At 31.3% G+C, this 18,970-nt stretch overlaps 11 protein-coding genes and 1 non-coding gene across 12 annotated transcripts; 4 read left to right on the forward strand and 8 right to left on the reverse strand.

The window, feature by feature from the left end:
* Positions 1–161: 161 nt before the first annotated feature.
* PES4 (Pes4p) lies at positions 162–1,553 on the forward strand (the record flags this gene model as incomplete). Its single annotated transcript, XM_041550444.1, has 1 exon — positions 162–1,553. The coding sequence occupies one exon, from the start codon at positions 162–164 to the stop codon at positions 1,551–1,553; it is 1,392 nt and encodes a 463-aa protein (XP_041406378.1).
* Positions 1,554–2,111: 558 nt separating this feature from the next.
* On the reverse strand, positions 2,112–3,809 carry LSB3 (Lsb3p; the record flags this gene model as incomplete). Its single annotated transcript, XM_041550445.1, has 2 exons — positions 2,112–3,477; positions 3,763–3,809. 2 exons carry the CDS (start codon positions 3,807–3,809, stop codon positions 2,112–2,114), a joined length of 1,413 nt encoding a protein of 470 aa, XP_041406379.1.
* An 864-nt stretch (positions 3,810–4,673) lies between these two features.
* HIS2 (histidinol-phosphatase) lies at positions 4,674–5,702 on the reverse strand (the record flags this gene model as incomplete). The annotated part of the gene is made up of 1 exon (XM_041550446.1): positions 4,674–5,702. The coding sequence occupies one exon, from the start codon at positions 5,700–5,702 to the stop codon at positions 4,674–4,676; it is 1,029 nt and encodes a 342-aa protein (XP_041406380.1).
* A 947-nt stretch (positions 5,703–6,649) lies between these two features.
* Positions 6,650–7,411, forward strand: ECO1 (Eco1p; the record flags this gene model as incomplete). The annotated part of the gene is made up of 1 exon (XM_041550447.1): positions 6,650–7,411. One exon carries the CDS (start codon positions 6,650–6,652, stop codon positions 7,409–7,411), a length of 762 nt encoding a protein of 253 aa, XP_041406381.1.
* Positions 7,412–7,793: 382 nt separating this feature from the next.
* On the reverse strand, positions 7,794–7,880 carry KABA2_04S08558. The gene is given in 2 exon segments: positions 7,794–7,830; positions 7,841–7,880. It is a non-coding gene; the product is annotated as a tRNA-Tyr (tRNA).
* Positions 7,881–8,959: 1,079 nt separating this feature from the next.
* Positions 8,960–9,373, reverse strand: SHG1 (Shg1p; the record flags this gene model as incomplete). The annotated part of the gene is made up of 1 exon (XM_041550448.1): positions 8,960–9,373. One exon carries the CDS (start codon positions 9,371–9,373, stop codon positions 8,960–8,962), a length of 414 nt encoding a protein of 137 aa, XP_041406382.1.
* A 263-nt stretch (positions 9,374–9,636) lies between these two features.
* On the forward strand, positions 9,637–11,580 carry KABA2_04S08602 (uncharacterized protein; the record flags this gene model as incomplete). The annotated part of the gene is made up of 1 exon (XM_041550449.1): positions 9,637–11,580. One exon carries the CDS (start codon positions 9,637–9,639, stop codon positions 11,578–11,580), a length of 1,944 nt encoding a protein of 647 aa, XP_041406383.1.
* A 139-nt stretch (positions 11,581–11,719) lies between these two features.
* RGD1 (GTPase-activating protein RGD1) lies at positions 11,720–13,843 on the reverse strand (the record flags this gene model as incomplete). The annotated part of the gene is made up of 1 exon (XM_041550450.1): positions 11,720–13,843. One exon carries the CDS (start codon positions 13,841–13,843, stop codon positions 11,720–11,722), a length of 2,124 nt encoding a protein of 707 aa, XP_041406384.1.
* Positions 13,844–14,443: 600 nt separating this feature from the next.
* TAE1 (N-terminal protein methyltransferase) lies at positions 14,444–15,154 on the reverse strand (the record flags this gene model as incomplete). Its single annotated transcript, XM_041550451.1, has 1 exon — positions 14,444–15,154. The coding sequence occupies one exon, from the start codon at positions 15,152–15,154 to the stop codon at positions 14,444–14,446; it is 711 nt and encodes a 236-aa protein (XP_041406385.1).
* Positions 15,155–15,516: 362 nt separating this feature from the next.
* On the reverse strand, positions 15,517–15,828 carry MIC12 (Mic12p; the record flags this gene model as incomplete). Its single annotated transcript, XM_041550452.1, has 1 exon — positions 15,517–15,828. One exon carries the CDS (start codon positions 15,826–15,828, stop codon positions 15,517–15,519), a length of 312 nt encoding a protein of 103 aa, XP_041406386.1.
* A 789-nt stretch (positions 15,829–16,617) lies between these two features.
* Positions 16,618–18,117, forward strand: SHM1 (glycine hydroxymethyltransferase SHM1; the record flags this gene model as incomplete). The annotated part of the gene is made up of 1 exon (XM_041550453.1): positions 16,618–18,117. One exon carries the CDS (start codon positions 16,618–16,620, stop codon positions 18,115–18,117), a length of 1,500 nt encoding a protein of 499 aa, XP_041406387.1.
* An 81-nt stretch (positions 18,118–18,198) lies between these two features.
* On the reverse strand, positions 18,199–18,831 carry YPT10 (Rab family GTPase YPT10; the record flags this gene model as incomplete). The annotated part of the gene is made up of 1 exon (XM_041550454.1): positions 18,199–18,831. The coding sequence occupies one exon, from the start codon at positions 18,829–18,831 to the stop codon at positions 18,199–18,201; it is 633 nt and encodes a 210-aa protein (XP_041406388.1).
* Positions 18,832–18,970: the final 139 nt, after the last annotated feature.

The raw sequence follows: 18,970 nt of genomic DNA on the forward strand, positions 1-18,970 counted from the left end.
TCTCAAATAAAAAGACGTCACAAATTTGCAATACAAATAAACGTGAAAGTAGTTATGTACATAAAAAACAATATAGCGCAAAATTTTAATATATAAAATTAGAACTTAATAACTGGATTAAATAATTGCACAATACTCCAGAAATTTCTAACTGTACTGTCATGTCCATAACTTCTGCATTATCTCATAGCACCACCAAATTATGTGCCCCACAGAATACGGTAGTCAATACACATTACGTCGGGAAAGATGAAGGTTCAGTAACATCCGAAACTGTAACAGATTCTTCATCAGACACCTCTGGTCCAATGAATCTCGATACTGTATATTCCTTTAATAATAAAAGTGGTAGATTGAATTGTGAATCGTATGAAGCCTTATTCGTTGGAGATTTAAATCCACAAATTACTGAGAGTCACTTGACTAAAATATTTTCCAAATATTCATCTTTTATCTCCTCTAAAATATGTATGAATAAATTTACTAAGTTATCATTGGGTCACGGATATTTAAATTTTGGAAACAAGAATGATGCTGAGTTAGCGATGGAAGAACTAAATTACACAAAAATTATGTCCAAAGAAATCAGGTTAATGCCATCTCTGAGAGATATAAAAAATAGGACTGCAATTGGGTCTACTGTATTGTTCTCGAATATTCCAGCTTGTGGGTTTAATCTAACTACTAGAATATTTTTTGAAACATTTCGAAAATTTGGTAAAATACTGTCATGTAAATTGGAAAATGAGAACAATAAGGCATATGTTACATACTTTAATGAAGTTGACGCTAAAAACGTTGTGCTCATGTTTGATGGTGTGTCATTAGAAGATACTAGACTAAGTTGTGCAATCTTTACAGAGAAATATTTAAGAAATCAAGAAGAAGTTCGCATAGAGACTCCAAGTACTAATTTTGAAAAGGAAGTCATTATCGATCCATCTACAGGAGGCATTTCAATCAAGGCTAGATCAGACACTAAAACTGGGAACCTTGCAACCATACCGGTTCATTCTTCTAAAGAGAACTTATCTTCAACGAATAGCAAATCGATAGAACCTCAATATACAATAGTTATCAAGAATTTTCCATTGGGTTTAACTGAAGGAATTCTTCCCGTTACGTTACGTTCTTATAAAGAACTTTCGATAACCCCAAAACTTAGACAGAAGCAGTGTTGGGTTTATGTCAGAAATATTTCAATTGAACAAAGAGACATTTTATTAAGAAATTTTCATAATGAGAAATTTTACAACAAAACGTTAATTGTGCAACATTTTGTAGTTAAAAAAAGATTTAGCCATTTAAAAACTAATAACAGCGTACTCCTAACTAACTTATGTATTCTTTGCAATAAGAACTTTTTGAAACAAATATGCTTACAAGAAGATATAAACTTTACAAATATCAAAATTGAATCTTATCAAAAGGAATCCATTACTTTCAATGGTGCAATTAACTGTAAAACCCACCAGGATGCCTTACAACTCATAAAATACATGAATAATCGATTAATAGGTGGTATGTTGGTCAGAGCTGAATTAAAAGAATGAATAACTTTTATGGTAATATAACGATCTAAAGTATTCTCACTCCGTATTCATGGTTCAATTAATAAAAAAGACAATTATTTTACATTTACATAGCGACAAAAATTAATTACTATATATTTCTTAAATAAATCTATACGAAAGAACATAATTTATAATGCTAATTGTCTTCTTAAAGATACGAATTACTTGACTTAAAATAATACATTATTTTTAGATGGCTTATACGAGGTGACTCAATATTATAAATATATTTATAAAATATGATTGGGGGTTTATAGAAATACAATTCTATAAATAAATTTCTCTATATTTTTATTTTTTATTTTTGGCTATTTATCAAATTGATAATACCCTGTGAATTTTTTAATTACTCATTATGAATTGCTTGTAAGCAATTTTATATTTTTTTTATTTTTAGATTGATAGTTATAAAACTTTCTCAATAAGTTTCAACTTGAAAAAGAAGTGAACAGAATTGCGAAAAACATCAATACATCATTGGTTTACTTTAGTAGAAAAAGGGTATAAAAGGAATTGATTCAATCCTATTATTGAAAATCATACTAACTCAACATAATTAGCTGGGAAAATACCTTCGCTACCATTAACTCTACCTGTCCACCAATCATCTTGAGAATCTGATTTCTTTAAGATTGTAATAACATCACCTTTTCTAAACGCCAAATCACCTGATTCTTCACCTTTAAAACTATACAATGCAACAGCCTTTGGTGTCTTTTCAGAACCTGTAGATGATACTGGAGCTTTAATATCTTGTCTTTCATCTGAGTAACGTCTCGACCCACCTGGACCTGAAGAGATACGGGATCTTGAGAACCTATTTGAAAGGTCATCAACGCCATGCTCATCTCTACGAGAATCACGACCGCCAGCACCACGACGATCATAAACATCATCTTCCCAACGTGATCTTGAATTATTGTAGCTGCTATTAGTATTATTAGTATTATTAGTATTATTTGCACTACCAGTTCTTCTATGACTAGCATAGTAATCATTAGCACCACTTGGGTCATCAAAGTCATTATCATCAAACCCATTATAACTTCCTCTTGTTCTTCCTCCCGTATTACCACCACCACTGGAACGGTATCTAGAATCGTTACGAGACACACCACCAGTTCTACTACTGTTTCTATTACGATCAGGAGATCCAAAATCGTCATAATCATCATCAAAGTCATCATCATCATAATATGAATTACTTCTACTTCTATTACCTCCTCTACCATTTCTTCTGGAGGACATATCTGAGAAAGAATCAGGAATATCGTTATAGAAACTACCTTCAGAATATTGATCGTCGTAGTTTTGAGTTCTATAATTGAATGCTCTTGATTCAAGGACACGGAATAAAGGATCTACCTCTGGTGGAGGTCTAATTCTACCTGATAAAATTTGTTTAGTTTTACAATTATCGCCATAAAATTTTCTATTAGCTTCTCTTCTTTCTACAATAACAGAACCTTCAACAGAGACACCAGCAAATAAACCTTTAGATTTAGAATAAGCAAAGACTGCAGAGACACCACCAGCAGAGGCAGAAGCCGCGGCTTCTGCGTTTCTACCTAATGGACCTGCTGAGACCGAGACATTACCACCCAGTGTAATAGTACCAAATTCAGAAAATGATTTGACTGCTTCCGGTGTATTTAAAATAAAGACGAAATCAGTTAATTCAATACCAACTAACCCACCTGCACCTGCACCAGCCATAGCAATGGCAGATGGAGCTGACCAAGTACCATCACCTAATCTTGCAACAATAACACCGGAACCTGCCCTCCCAGAGAATAAAAATCCTGCTTTTAGAACAGTAATTATAGCTAAACCTTTAGCTTTTTTCAATACATCAGGAGGAATGACTTGATCTGCACCAAATACTTGATTAGGTTTAACAAAACTCGATAAAATTTTTGCAGCTTTTCTATGTCAAAGAAAGGATGAATTGATTCTAAATGAATAATTATTATAGATTAATAAACATGCATATTTTAGAATTTATTCATATATGATAATTGGTAATGTTAGTAAAAAATAATAGAATAAAACAACAATAACAACCTTCAAATAGATGAAAAAAAGAACAGATATACGTATACATATACGTCCTACCTATTTCAATTTCTCTCAATGACTACAAATCAATCGTATTCACGTTAAATGAAAGAAATAAAAAAAAACATACTTGGTTTCTGAACCCAAACTTCTTGGGAGAGGATTATTGATACCCATTTTTATTATATTGATTCAAAATAATATAAAATATGTTAAACGAATAGAGGGAATCACCACTATTTATGCTTTTGTAAAATAAATTTAATAGTAAATTGAAGATTAGATTGAATTGAGTATACTTCAATATTGTAAACTCCAAACTTTTAGACACTAGTCTGTTTTCTTCTTGTTGTATCTTAAGTTATAGTATAATAGACTAAGCAAAGTGTCGCACTTAATATAATTCTTATTTGACTAGTTTAAAAGAAATTGCCACTTTCTCTCTTTTTCACTATGTGTGTAAATGTATATATTTTCACCCTAAAAGGTACTCAAATATAGCCGGCCTTCCCACGATTTCGATATTTTATTTCACTGCCAAACAAACAAACAATGACGCTTTATAAAGAGAAATAATATATTTCCGCAATATTAAGAAACGTTCCATTGAATAGATGCATGTATATCCGGCCCCTCACATCGTAACAAATGATACACATCTCCTTTTTTCTGTTCTTCTCTTGTTAACGCATTTTGCCGTTGAGCAGCAACGTAACGTTATACGACGCAGCACTGATTTCAATTGAAAAAAGGCGCAATAAAATATTCATAATGAAGGAAAGCGAGAACCAAAGTGACCGGTAGGTAACAAAAATGTTTCTTAGTTGAATTTCGGGATATATGGAGGGTTGCTTTGCCCGAAACGTATTCGGATAGAATGATTCTATATAGATAGAGATATTAACAACAAACAGAGGAAGACGAGAACAATGGCATTAATACATCATTAGATACGATGTATTTGTAAATATATATATATATACGGATAATGATTCTCTTATCAATATTATATTCTTAATCTTTATATATCTATTATTTTATTTATTTGTTTGCCTTCAGTAATGTCCAGAATTCATTGTTGACAAATTCCGCAATTGGTATCTTCTCTAATTGCACAGTTCTATTCTCACCATTTTCTTTCAAATAATACATATTGTCTAACTGTAAAGTTTGTGTAATATATTGCAATGCGTCTAAATAACGTACACCAACTTGTGCAATTCCATGTGCATCATCACTTAAGACAAACCTTCCTTGACAATGTTGTTTGACCAACTCACCAATATTAGAACTTGGATAAGGTTCTTCTAATCCTTTACGTAATGCCGATGTATTAATTTCAATGGCACCACCATATGAATTAATATATTTTAAATTTCTTATCACTAATTGTCTGATATCATCCCATGCATTTAAATATGTCATTGGTGTAATTGTAATGATATCCACATCATTATTGGATACATTACAATCACCTGTCTTAGAATTAACCTTTAAATCATTAGGCCAGAATAATTTAAATAGATCAAAATGACCAACTACTTTTGGTTGTAAAACTTGTAACATTTCATACTGTGATTCGAAATACGATATTAACATTTGTTTCAAGTTTTTATTTGAGAATGACGATAATGCATTATCCCAATTTTCCTGATCGAAATCAATTGGTATACCATTGATATGATGAACAGAACCAACACAAAATTTTAACAGATCTTTATGTTCTGAAAGTAATTTTTTAGCATATTGAATATGATTTGTATTACAAGCTTCAATTTCAGTACCTATTATAATATTTGGTTTACCTTCTTTATGTAAATCTTTAATTCTTTGTGCATGCTCAAGGAATTTTGAGAAATTCAATTGTAATTGTGCCAAAGAATCAGTACCGTTATTACTATCAGTATTGTCGATTTCCTCTGGATAAAGAAATTCGGATTCTATTCTTGGAATATGTTCAGTTAAACAATATGTATGAAATTTCATCTTTTCTACTTTGAGAATCATATCATCTAAAGGATCGACACCATGTGCAATATAGTCCCCAGAATGGGAATGATGAGAATGCATAATTTTGATGAGAATAGTGAAGAGGTTTTGACTAGATACACTAAATAAGTTCAATTGATAACAAAAATTACAGTTTCAATTACCTTATTCTCTATAGAATTTTTTTAATATCATCAAATGAAGTTGAACTTGCTCTTTTATTCTTTAAAATATGTCTTGCCTTTTTATTTATGCACTCTATCTTGAGTCATGCATTATTGTATCATCGCGAGAAAAATCAAAATATTTAATAATCTCTCTCGTTTGATTTAGATGACTCTGAATAGTACCGGTTATTTAAAAAAAAGAAAATAGATATATACATATAGAAAGGTCTTAAGATCGCAGTTTAAAAAAGAATGGAACAAATTTATGTTAAATTAATATAATTCATCGTATTTACAAGAAGGACAATTCTTGATGGGAAAATTGAATATTAGACATCTTCTATTTAACTGAACAAATTTTATTATATTATAAAATCAAGTTATAGTCGTCTGATCTTTTATACCTTATATATAAATATGTAAAGTAAATTATGGAAACAATTACATTGATTAATGAAATATTGTTCCATTTATATATGTTGAATTTCTCGTTGTCATGATTATAAACTCACTCGACGGTAGTATAACCAATCTATTATTAAGTTGTTGCGAGATGAACCTATCATTAGATCATAACCTTGGGCATTATCATTCTTATAATATATTTCCGACAATTCTAGTCAGCTGGATTTTTCTTTGACTGATCTTGAATTTTATCACACCTATAATTCAGCTCTTTTAAAAACCACCCTTCAAATTTGAAAAGCGTTANNNAAAAAAAAAAAAAAAACTAAAATCGCCAAATACATCATTAATAAAAAACTCTTAATTTACGTGTAATGAATCCAGAGAAGAAATATAGAAAAAAAGTACAAGATATCAATAAAAAAATAAGGCAAGTATGCATGCCCCAAGCATAATATGAAACCTAGAAATTCACAGAGATCGAAATCTGTACGACCTTCAAAAAAATACTCTCAATCTCGATTACAATTGGGAGGTCTCAATGGAAATAAATTGATTAAATGTGCCAAATGTGAGATGGCCTACTCCCCTACCAATATTGAAGATACGACGGCTCATCGAGCATTTCATGACACGTATTTGAAAGGTAGAAAATGGTCCCAGAATTGGGGTTCTGTAGTCTCTATACCGACAAATTCAATGACACCGCCACCTTCACAGCACTCATCCAATGAACGAATAGTAATGATTAGACCCGATCATCCAAAGGAAGTTAATGCAACGTTAGATGTGATGAATATAGTAAATAATGAATTGCATGCACCACACGATGAAAATTCATTCTGGGTAAATGAGGATGGTAAAGGTAAAGCGTTTCTATATATCAAGGACGATAGAGCCGTCAGTGCTATAACAATAGAACAACTGGATGAAGGTAGAGGTAAATGGATGTTATATGATTCAAAGAAATTAGTACCCAACGTGACACCGAAATTTGAACTTGGGATATCAAGGATATGGGTTTGCAAATCACAAAGAGGTAACAAAATTGCAATGAAATTATTGGAAACTGCAAGAAATAATATGCTACCGGGGAAATCCTATCAAAAATGGACAATCGCATGGAGCCAACCTACAAATGATGGTGGAAAATTAGCATCTAAATATAATGCAGTAACACATAAATCTGGGAAACTATTAATACCTTGTTACATATAGAATACATTGATTATATGAACAATCTAGTTTGTTCACATGAAACTTCAGAGGTATATATTTTTATATTTTATCTTGATAAGAAAAGTGAAGTATATCTTCAAAAGTCTCTCTAAAGAACGTTATAGAAAAAAAGCCTAGAAGATATAGAAGCCAACTTCTAAAATTTAATATATTGTGAAACTAATGTAAAGCAAACAGAAGCAAAAAACTATTTTCACTAGTTTCCAACATTTTTTAACTAAATAATATGAATATAATCTTTAGTATACATTTTATGTGTCATAATTCAATAACAACTCTAACCCTTTCCAGTATTACATTGACGATAATGAATTGGTTACTTCTTACATAATGTTGCACATTTTAAATATTTAAAAAAAAATCTCCAGGGGGCGAGTCGAACGCCCGATCTCAAGATATCTTGTAAAGATTACAGTCTTGCGCCTTAAACCAACTTGGCTACCTAGAGTACGATTTCTAAAAGTTTTAAAAAATGTTAGATTGTTCAAAACAGCAATATCTAAAATATTTTTTGAAATTCCTTTTTGTTGTTATTGAATTTGAGCTGAAGCAGACATACTGTGGTAGACTTATATTCGTTCATTATTAAAGGTGTTCGGTATAGAGGTGAATGGTGTAGCTTAAGTTTTAATGTTAGGTAAGCAAAATATAATTGTTATATTTCTCTTATATTTGTAAATGATTTTTTTATATTGTATATAATTTACAGAACGAATAGAATCTAACTCAGAATGTAAGTTCAGAATTATTTGTCTTTATATATGTTTTATTCTGATCTCAATTGAGGTTCGAATTATGTTTTGTTTTATAATGCGATTAACTTGTTTCATGTTGCCACATATTTTGTTTCATATTTTAACACACTTCATGATAACTGTGCTTAAAGGTAGTTCTTTACCTATTGAAATTAAGTGTTGTACATATTACTCTTAATTTCTGACAGTTCATTTGTTATAGGGACTATTTTATCTTTGTTCTACACACAAATAACATTAAATATAAATTATATGTCTTCACTTTGAATTGAATATTAAATGCAAAAACTAACAGTTTCAAAAACTGTGTATATTCTCGTAAAGAAAGAATAAATACACTCAAGTGCATAATGGTTGGTTTAATGCTTCATATGGTTAATGAAACTTTCTAGAAAGTATTACTTACGGTACATTCTGTATAATTTTTATCCATTTAATGCGTTATTATTTCATTGTATACCTAACATACGAACTATAATTTGAGAGAAGAAAAAATTGGGTTAATGGAGGTAATGACGCCTTACTTTACATATAGAAATCGACTAGAGGTTAAATAAAACATGATTTGACTATATTTTAGTGTAAAATAATCTATTAATTTTTGATTTCAGTTGATATATGACGTCTATCGATTAACTCAATTACACATTTGATCTAAAATAGAGTTTTAAATGAAGGTTATAAAATAAACACTACTTTAACTTTGGTGATTTAAGCACACATATATGTTCTTATCAATTATTTTGCCCTTCAGAAGATAAATCATCCAAAATCAACTCTTGGAACCTTCCTTTTCATTATATAAATGTTCTATACTCTGTCGTATATTATTATGCATATTTTGATCCTTTAACTTTTCTTTGATGTAGTTTGTTATATCAATTCTATCGGGACCGCCATCCAACATTTTATAATAATCCTTAAGCATCTTAGTTTCTATTAAGGCCGTTGTGGTACCTCTATTCTTAAATATTAAATTTTCGTCCTCCATAACCATTTTATTGACCATTAACTTTACATGTTCCTTTACTGAATCTTCAAATGTTATGGGATCCGTGGATCCAACATCCTTTTCTAACTGGTTTGACAATATATCTCTTTTCAGTTTATCTAAATAACCTTGTTTTTTAAACTGTTCAGCGAGTTCCTGAGCTTCTTGTTCATCGAACGTGACGGAATTATCCATTTTTTGACCCTGTATTGTATCTTACCCTCTTTATTTATGAACTTAGGATATTATGTTTGTGTATGTATACTGTTTAATACTGCTCTTATTTGGTTTTATTGGGAAAATTGACGAAAAATGAAATGACTTATTCATGGAAATAAAAAAAATGATGACAAAAGAACGGCATATTGATACAAATATATAAAACGTTATTTTATTCTGATTACCTATATAAATATTCAAGCTGACATATGTAACATGACATATTGCTAATCAGTTTAATGGAATCTAATGATTATTTATTGCATATTTGGACTGAAACTGTGGAGAACTTGTTCTTTGATGAGAAAAGTAGTAACTATTTTAACCATTTGAAAAAATTACGGTACATTAGCGTTCAACTAAACAACAAATACAAATTTGATGAATATATTTGGAATGTTGTGATAGATTCAATTTCATTAATTGTAAAACGGTATTCAAATAATCTAAATGCAGATAATTTGCAAGGCATCGAAAATTCCCTAGATATTTTCAATGTGTTTTTTGATCTAAAGAATGAAATTCTAATTTACTTCTCAAAGGATAAATCTATTTTGGATAATTCAACCAAGAAAATCGAAAAAATCTTTTGCACTAATTTAAATTTAAATATTTCCATGATCTGGAACGTAATTTTGTTAAAGATTTTGAATTATGATAATATATGCTCCACACATTCATCGTTGTTGAACTATACAAGGCTGATAACATATATAGAATCCCTCAAGTCTTCCAATCAAGAAGATGTAGCAGTAGTATCTGTTGAGGCTTTGGAACTCGCAATCAACAATATTATCAATTCCATGATTGAAAACAACGAAAACTGTGATAGCAGTTTTATTATAAAGATACTTAAAATACAGCAAATACGAGATAAAATTTATCACATATACCAAATAGATGGGGATGGAATACAACCCTATTTAATTAAATATTTAGAAAATGATCGAAATGAGAATGTATCATTAATTAACCTATTGAAAGATTCAAAATTGACAGATGAAACGCTCTCTATCTTATACCGGTTTTACCAAATTAGAAGAAATAGTAATCAATTTTTGGCCGATATGCTTAAGTATAGATCAGTGGAATTCGAAAATAATAACTGGAATGAACTGTTGAATAAAATTGATTTGTTCGATACGTTTGAAACAAAAATATCAAGCATGTACCATGAAAAATATAACAAACAGTTCGAAAAAGACACTTCCTTGGAAGTTTATAAGAATAAATTTAATTTCAAACATTCTCAAATGATATCTGTAATGAATAAGAATGATACGGAAGATCACCCAAACATTGCATCAAAAATTATCGATCAGTACAGACAAGCATTAAGAAATAATTTTAAAGCATCAATAGAGAATGCACAGCTTTTTTATGAGAGTCTATTAGTAGTCCTCGACAGTTATTATGACACTACTTTAGAGAGTGGATCAAAATGTGGCTTCAGAATAGATTTTATGAGTACAACGTATGCTTTATCGATGTTAGTATTAAATTATACCCCAGATTTGGAATTATTTATAAAATGTTATTACGCACCAAAATTATTAAAGAGAATGATCACTTATCAAAATATTTGGATTAGTGAATATAGTACACTCAATAGTTTTGATAGCATACTAATCGATATGTTACCAAATAAGATTGGCCGACCTCTTATAAATATGATAACTCAATTTGTACAAACATTTAAAAAGCCAGAGCCTTTGGAAGATACTAATTGTGAATTTTATGGAACATATCTTAAAGGAGCCGAATATTCGTTTTCTTTGCCAACCACAAAGCCATTGTTTCCTGACTGCCATCTCAAGAGTAAGTGGGAAAAAATCTTATCTGGACCAGAAGGTATGAGTTCTGGTAAGTCATTAGACCAAAGCATACATATTATAGAAATGAGTAGCCCATTTTTAGATACTATTGGAAACCCAGTAACTTTGCTGTTACCGATAAATTTGGCTTCAATTCTTTTTTGCTTTAATAAAGTGGACGTTCGTGATATTAGTGATATCAAGAGATTGCTGAACGTTGAGAGATCTGAGGAAAACCAGATTGTTTTTGGTTTAAAGGCTTTATTAAAACAGAAACTATTACTCAAAAAAAATTCCACTTTTAAGTTAAATATAGTTGATATTCCCGTCGAATCTTTAGATAAAGACGGAATTTTGCGAATTCTATAACATTATTTTTTTTCAATGCAACAAATGTCTTAATATTAACTATTACGTATATAAGTTTCCATTCTATAACCTTTAGAAGTCATACGATAGCCTTTTATTTATTTATTTAATTTAATTACCTAAGAGTTCAGATAATTAATTATTCTGGTTCAAATGCCTGATCCGCAACATCTAACAATACCTCCATCGAAGCAATTTGATAGTTTACGTCGTTGGGTTCTTCTTCGTTGATAGGTACAACAGTTGGACCCCATATAATACATACTGCCTTTTGGTTCATTCTATTAGATTCTTCATTAGCAATAACTCTTTTCAGATGAAATAACAAAGAACGTAATGTCCAATATTGGGCATCAGGTAACTTATATAACAAGTTATGCATATAGTTCTTTCTTGTTTTGGGATCCTCTATGGATATACATGTTTTTAGTTCTGGTCCTATGACACTGGGCACCAGAGGATCTGGTAACAAAGAGAAAAATGATTTTAATAATGATCCAACCAAATATATATCAGAATCCGAATGGTTATTTCCTGGAAGAATCATGGATATATTTGAAGGATCCTTATCAATCTCCTCTTTTAATTTACTAACATCCAATACATTGGCAGATTTTCTATAAATACCCTCTAATTGTAAACCATATTTATCAATTACGAATATGCATTGACGAACAATAGCTGGTACCATATCTTGTTCATATTCAATTAAATTTTCTAAAGGTACACCGAAAGTTTTGAAATTATTTTGAACACCAGCTGGCATTCTTCCATCTGTCTGTACATAGGATACTGGTCTATCAGAGTCCGCTGTATCTACTGATGCTAATGTGTTAGATATACTTGGCATTCTTGTATCACCTTTACCTGGATCTAACGAGGGGAAGTTACCGCTCTTGCCACCAGTCATGTTGCTGTTTACAATGTTTGTTTGTTTATCATTATTATTAAATGTATCTATAGATTTACGCGGCTGTTGAGGTTGATTCAATGGAACAAATGATCTTGACTTTGTACTTGATAATTGAGAAGTCCCCATAGGTGTTGCAGTTGTATATTTACTAGAAGAGCTGGATGCAATTATAGGTGTTCCAAAATTAGTAGATGGGCTATGTTGGAATGGTGATTCATTATGTGTCGAAAGAATTCTCTTTGGAATTGAATTTCTTGCTGGGTCAACGGCAAATTTTGGTGGGGCTTTATTAACGCTATTCCTACGTTTCATCATCGATGGATGTTTTTTATACTCGACAGGTATTAAATTTTTGTTTAATAATAACCCACTTTTGCTGGAAGAATTATATTTATTTAAGAAATTGTAAAGATCTTGTTCATTTTTAACTGAATTAGCAATACCTTTCATAGAATTATGTGGTTTATCAAATGGACTCACTGTTACACCACTATTAAGAATTAAGTTTTCGGTCCAAATAGTATATTTTTGTAGTTGAATAGCCATTGCAGTGTCTAGTTCCAATATTAGATCCTTTAATTGCTGTACGATTCTTGGTCTTTCTCTAGTTAAGAAATTATGTCTTAAGGAATCTGAATGGTCAACACGTTGTTTGTATTCTAGATCGGCGCTATCTATCTTTCGTAACAAATCTTCTTCTTGTTCTTTTGTTGTTCTAGAACCTCTTAAAGTTAGTTTTGTCTTTGAAGGATCCGCCATTCTTACCTTTTCATAATCCTGACAAAGAGAGATATAACGACTTTGTGCCTTTTCAGCAGCATGGATAGCATCCACAACGTCTTTTTCTAGACGTCTACTATTTTCCTTTACACTTTTTCTCATTTTTGTAATAGTTAACAATAGAGCACTTATTTCATCATACATTTTCTGTAATGCAGTTAAATAACTCTGTTTCACCTTAGCAAGTTTCCCATCAAACTCCAGGATTTCATGAATCATTTTTCTCAAAGAGGACACACCATTTGTAGTTGTGAAGAAATGTTTATATTGTTTTGATAACTCTTCTGTATGTTCTTCTTCGAATAAATATTTTTTACGCAGAAATTTCGTGAATTCTTCGCATGTCAATAATGATTGTTTTAATCTTGTCAATAGAGCATTAATTGCAATATCGGAATTCATAACTTTTTGAATCTCTGGTGCATCTAATAAAGTTCTTTGATTTTCTGTGTTTATGTTATTCGATGTCTTATTACTTTGATCATCTTTAATAGGTTTATAGGTAAAGGTTTCTTCGTCACCAGATAAAGATATATCTCCTAGTGAAGCACTGAGACTATCACCGGACATAATTAAAATTGTAGATTGATCGGGTATTGATCTTTAAATATGTTCTTTACTTAACTTTATTTTTGCTTTTTAAACAAAGGAAGTGGATAGTTTTGCCCTTGTTCTTTTAATAATATTTAAATTGGGTTTGTGAAAGAATAGTTTTCTTCAAATTCAAATGTCCTTATAGTTCAATAAAGAAGCAAAGTTAACTGAAATAAATCCTTGGAGGTTCTTATTGTGGTTTCCCTTTAAGTTTAATCTCTTCTACTTTGTTAACAACGAAAATATTAATCTGTTTTCTTTAGAATCAAAGTTTCTTTCTTTTTCCATCGCCCAAAAACCGCAAAATGTTCAGTACTCATAACAATATATCAGTATATAATAATAACAATATAGTAATATAGTATTTTACACGTCGTTTGCCAAATTGATTTTGATCTCGCCCTCTAGGTAAATACAAAAATCCCACGGCTCAATCTGAGGAAAGCGAAACCATTTCAATTCAATATAGAAAATTTTGACAATTCACGCTTCTAAGTGGCTTTCTAGCACGTGACGTATACGATATATTTAATAATTATTATAATAATGTATGTACATAAGGATTACATCTTTAAATCATTGTGGTACTTGAGGTTTTAATGCATACATCCTCACAGGATATAGTTCTTTGGGTAGACCCATTTGTCTATCTGTAGCGATCAATTTCAATCCACTCTTTTCAAACAATTCTTTAAACTTAGAATCACATCTTGTAACACTTGAATCTGTAGAATCAAAATCGTCTTCGTTTGATGGAGTATTATTCTCTTTGACAATGATAGTGCCGTTTGGTTGTAAGCCCTTTATGCATCTTTTGAAAAATTCTATCAATTTATCATCTGGTAAATGACCAACACACCATTGACACCAAATCAGCCAATATTTACCTTCTTCGGGGGTCCAATCCTGCATCCCAATTGGGTATATCTCTCCAATTTTACCTTGTGTCTTTAAATCAGCCAATTCGACTTCCATCTGCTTGCAGAAGGGCTCTACAGGTTCCACCAGGTCTACAATATCACATTGTTTAGACAACATATTCTTAGTGACTCTACCGATCCCAGCACCAATATCAGCACCATATTTCTTGTAATCGTTTGAGGCAGGCACCATTCTTGATTTCAATTTTCTTAAGAAATGCTGAGACCCTAAGACGTCCATTGTAGGTACCACGGTTTCTTCACCATAACCACCTAATACACCATTTACTGTGGCAGGTGTACTCGTCCAATATGAGATAGCATCATTGTAATTGATAAGAGAATCTGGTTTTTCTTCAATACTCATCCTGCTATATTGAAAATAATGTGTGTATCTGTTTTCAGTCCTAGTTTATAACGGCTGACCTCATCGATCTCAATTTTAATTCAAATATTACAATTACTGAAGAAATTATGTTTGAATCTATTATTTTTATTAAATTTTTCAGTATGAAGTACTACAGCCAAAAGAAACAGCGCGAATAACCAAAAAATTCATTACCTGTATTTCTCAATATAACGAATATAAAATATGAATATATGTATGAAAAGTAAGTATAATAATATTAGTATCATCGTATTAAAAGAATATTTATGTATTTATGAACAAGTATATGTGACATGAAGTTGTACTATCATATATATGTATATATAATTTTGTTTTCTATATCACCTCCCCCATGAATATATCCATGAAACAGTATCTCTAATCTGTTGATTCCATAAATCTTTAAACATTTCACTTTGTGATCTAATATTGAGATCTCTTGCGGTCTTATCCTTCAACATTTCAATTCTTTCTTGAAATACAGTCTCTACGTTACCTCTCTGTTCCACAACGTCTTGAACTTTATCATTAATTTGTTTCAACATGGATTTGTTATAAAAATAGCCATTTTCCCTAACAAAATACATATAGTATGATGTAGCAATGGCACCTGTCACAGCAGAGAACGAAAGAAATCTAACTACAACACCCATATTTTAATTTGTGTTTCAGATAAACTTGTTTTAGTTAGTGATACACTCCTAATCAATCGTATATATCCAATACCTATTACCACATATGTATTACACTAACTGTCTATTCTTAAACCAGTTATGTCCCTTGTCCGTAATATGCTCTTACCAAAAAATAACAAAATTCCTAGCCAATCGAGAAAAAATAAAATCTAAAAAAATAAATCCGAATCACGATCGGAATGTCTCATTCCAACAGCTGTTAACCCTAATGAAAACCCTAATACAACAGAAACAGAGTCAAATTTTTGAAAACAGCGACAGAGAGAAATGACAGACCACAAGGTATCATCGGTAGGTGCGGCGATCTATTTCCGCAGTGAGGCATCATTTCTTCACAGGCTGGAAAAACACACTTGTGCACAAGAAAACCGGTTGAACATATCGAATATAGGTGGATGAGGAAAGGGAAGAGAGTGATTGATTGATGAGAAGAGTGTTGACCTTATTGTTCTTAGTTGAACTTTTAATTGACTCAATTAATCGATATCAATGTCGTATCAGTGTTTGGAGAGATCAAGAAAAGATTTGTGGTACAGAGATAACAATCGATTGTTATTGTTTCTCTTGAAATATTAAAGTTATATCTTTCCTTTTTTTTAACATTATTAGATATATCTTATATGACTTATATAAAGGGCTGTCGTTAAATAACTATTTTATTTTTTTAGCAAAAATATTAGCATTCTTATTAGGACTCCACAGAAGAGAGAAAGAAAGAAACTAAAAAAGAGGCCACAGCAATAAGTTATGTTTACTAAAATTGTCAGAACTGCGCCTGTGCCATCTTCAAGACTAGCAATTGCTAGATCTCTAAGAAATGGTCTCGCAACTAAAGCCACACCAACTGCAGATCAAATTTTGATATCTAAACATGTTCAAGATATTGATCCAGAAATGCATGAAATATTAACTAATGAAAAACAAAGACAAAAACATTCAATTACCTTAATTCCATCTGAAAATTTTACTTCCAAATCTGTAATGGATTTATTAGGTTCGGAATTTCAAAATAAATACTCTGAAGGTTATCCTGGAGCTCGTTATTATGGTGGTAATCAATTTATTGATCAAATGGAATCCTTATGTCAGAAACGTGCTTTGGATTTATATAAATTAGATCCTGCCAAATGGGGAGTTAATGTTCAACCATTAAGTGGTGCACCAGCTAACCTTTATACTTATTCTGCCATTATGAACGTTGGAGACAGATTAATGGGATTAGATTTACCTCATGGTGGTCATTTGTCTCATGGTTATAGATTAAACTCAGGTACGCCAATTTCTTTCATCTCTAAATATTTCCAAAGTATGCCTTATAGATTGGATTTAGAGACTGGATTAATTGATTATGATCAATTATCTTTAACCTCTAAATTATTTAGACCAAAAGTTATCGTTGCTGGTACTTCTGCTTACTCAAGATTAATCGATTATGAGAGATTTGCAGAAATTTCCAAAGATTGCGGTGCTTACTTGATGAGTGATATGGCTCATATTTCTGGTCTTGTCGCAGCAGGTATTATTCCATCTCCATTTGATCATTCAGATATTGTTACCACTACGACCCATAAATCTTTAAGAGGTCCAAGAGGTGCAATGATCTTTTATAGAAAAGGTGTTAAGAAGGTCGTTAAGGGTAAAGAAGTCATGTACGATTTGGATAAGAAAATCAATTTCTCTGTATTCCCAGGTCATCAAGGTGGTCCACATAATCATACTATCTCTGCACTTTCTGTAGCTTTGAAACAAGCAACAACACCAGAATTTATTAAATATCAAAAACAAATCGTATCCAATTCAAAAAGTTTTGCTAAGGCATTAGAAAAGAATGGATTCCAGATGGTCTCTGGAGGTACCGATAATCATTTGATCTTAATTGATCTAAGAGAGACAGGTATTGATGGTGCTCGTTTAGAAACTTTGTTGCAAGAGGTTAACATTGCTGCCAACAAGAATACAATTCCAAGTGATAAATCTGCAATGTTCCCATCTGGTTTAAGAGTAGGTACACCAGCTATGACCACTAGAGGTTTTACTGATGAAGATTTTGAAAGAGTTGCTGATTATATTGGTCAAGCAGTTACTTTAGCTAAACAATTGAGGGCTAACGAGAGTCCAGATAATAAAGATCATAGATCAAGATTGAATAATTTCACGACCTTGTGTAAGGAATCTCCAGAGGTACAAAATTTGAGTAAAGAAATATATGATTGGGCTGGCTCGTTCCCTGTCCCAGGTGAATTGTGAATTCATTGAATGGTTACATATGTATTCATATATATTATTTTATACAACTATCACGATGGAAAGAAATATGTTATTTTCAGTTTAACAATTACAAGAACTTATATCGATATCGTAAAACTTTTTGTCTATTGGAATGATTTTATTATCGACTGTTTCGCTTTGTTTTATAAACATTTCTTCTGGCAGATCACTAATCGCACCATCAAATAACTCGTAGATACCATCTCCAGTTTTTGCGCTAACCACAAAGAACTTATCACTTCGACTTTCCTTTAATTCTTCAGGTTGTTGATATTCATCTAACAAATCAGCTTTATTTGCAGCAAGGATTATCCTTAACGATGATAGTTTTCTGTCTGTATCTATGTAAGAATTCAATTCATCAATCCAATTTTCCGCATGTGATAAACTTATGGGGCTCGTCACATCGTATACTATAATGGCAACATCTGTACCTCTATAATACATTGGGGTCAAGGATCTATATCGTTCTTGTCCAGCAGTATCCCATATCTCTAATGTCACATCTTTTTCATCATCGAGTTGAATATTCTTAGTCATAAATGCTGCACCAATAGTAGCATTACTCGTTTGAAATTTACCAACAATATACCTCATCAGTAAGGAAGATTTCCCTACAGAAGAATCACCTAGAAGGACGACCTTCAAATTACAATGTTTTTTCCCATTTCTATTCTCTATTGGATTGGTCATAACATAAGTATCTGATCTGTGCTCTATTATCAATACTAATCATAAACTTCCTTTAGCAGGATACTAACTTCCACGGTAAAGACTAAGTGGAACCCATAAAACGGACTGAGAATAACTGCTAACAATTGCCGATAATTAT

Source organism: Maudiozyma barnettii, assembly GCF_903064755.1.
Source record: "Maudiozyma barnettii strain CLIB 1767 genome assembly, contig: KABA2_04, whole genome shotgun sequence".
Lineage (NCBI taxonomy): Eukaryota > Fungi > Ascomycota > Saccharomycetes > Saccharomycetales > Saccharomycetaceae > Maudiozyma > Maudiozyma barnettii.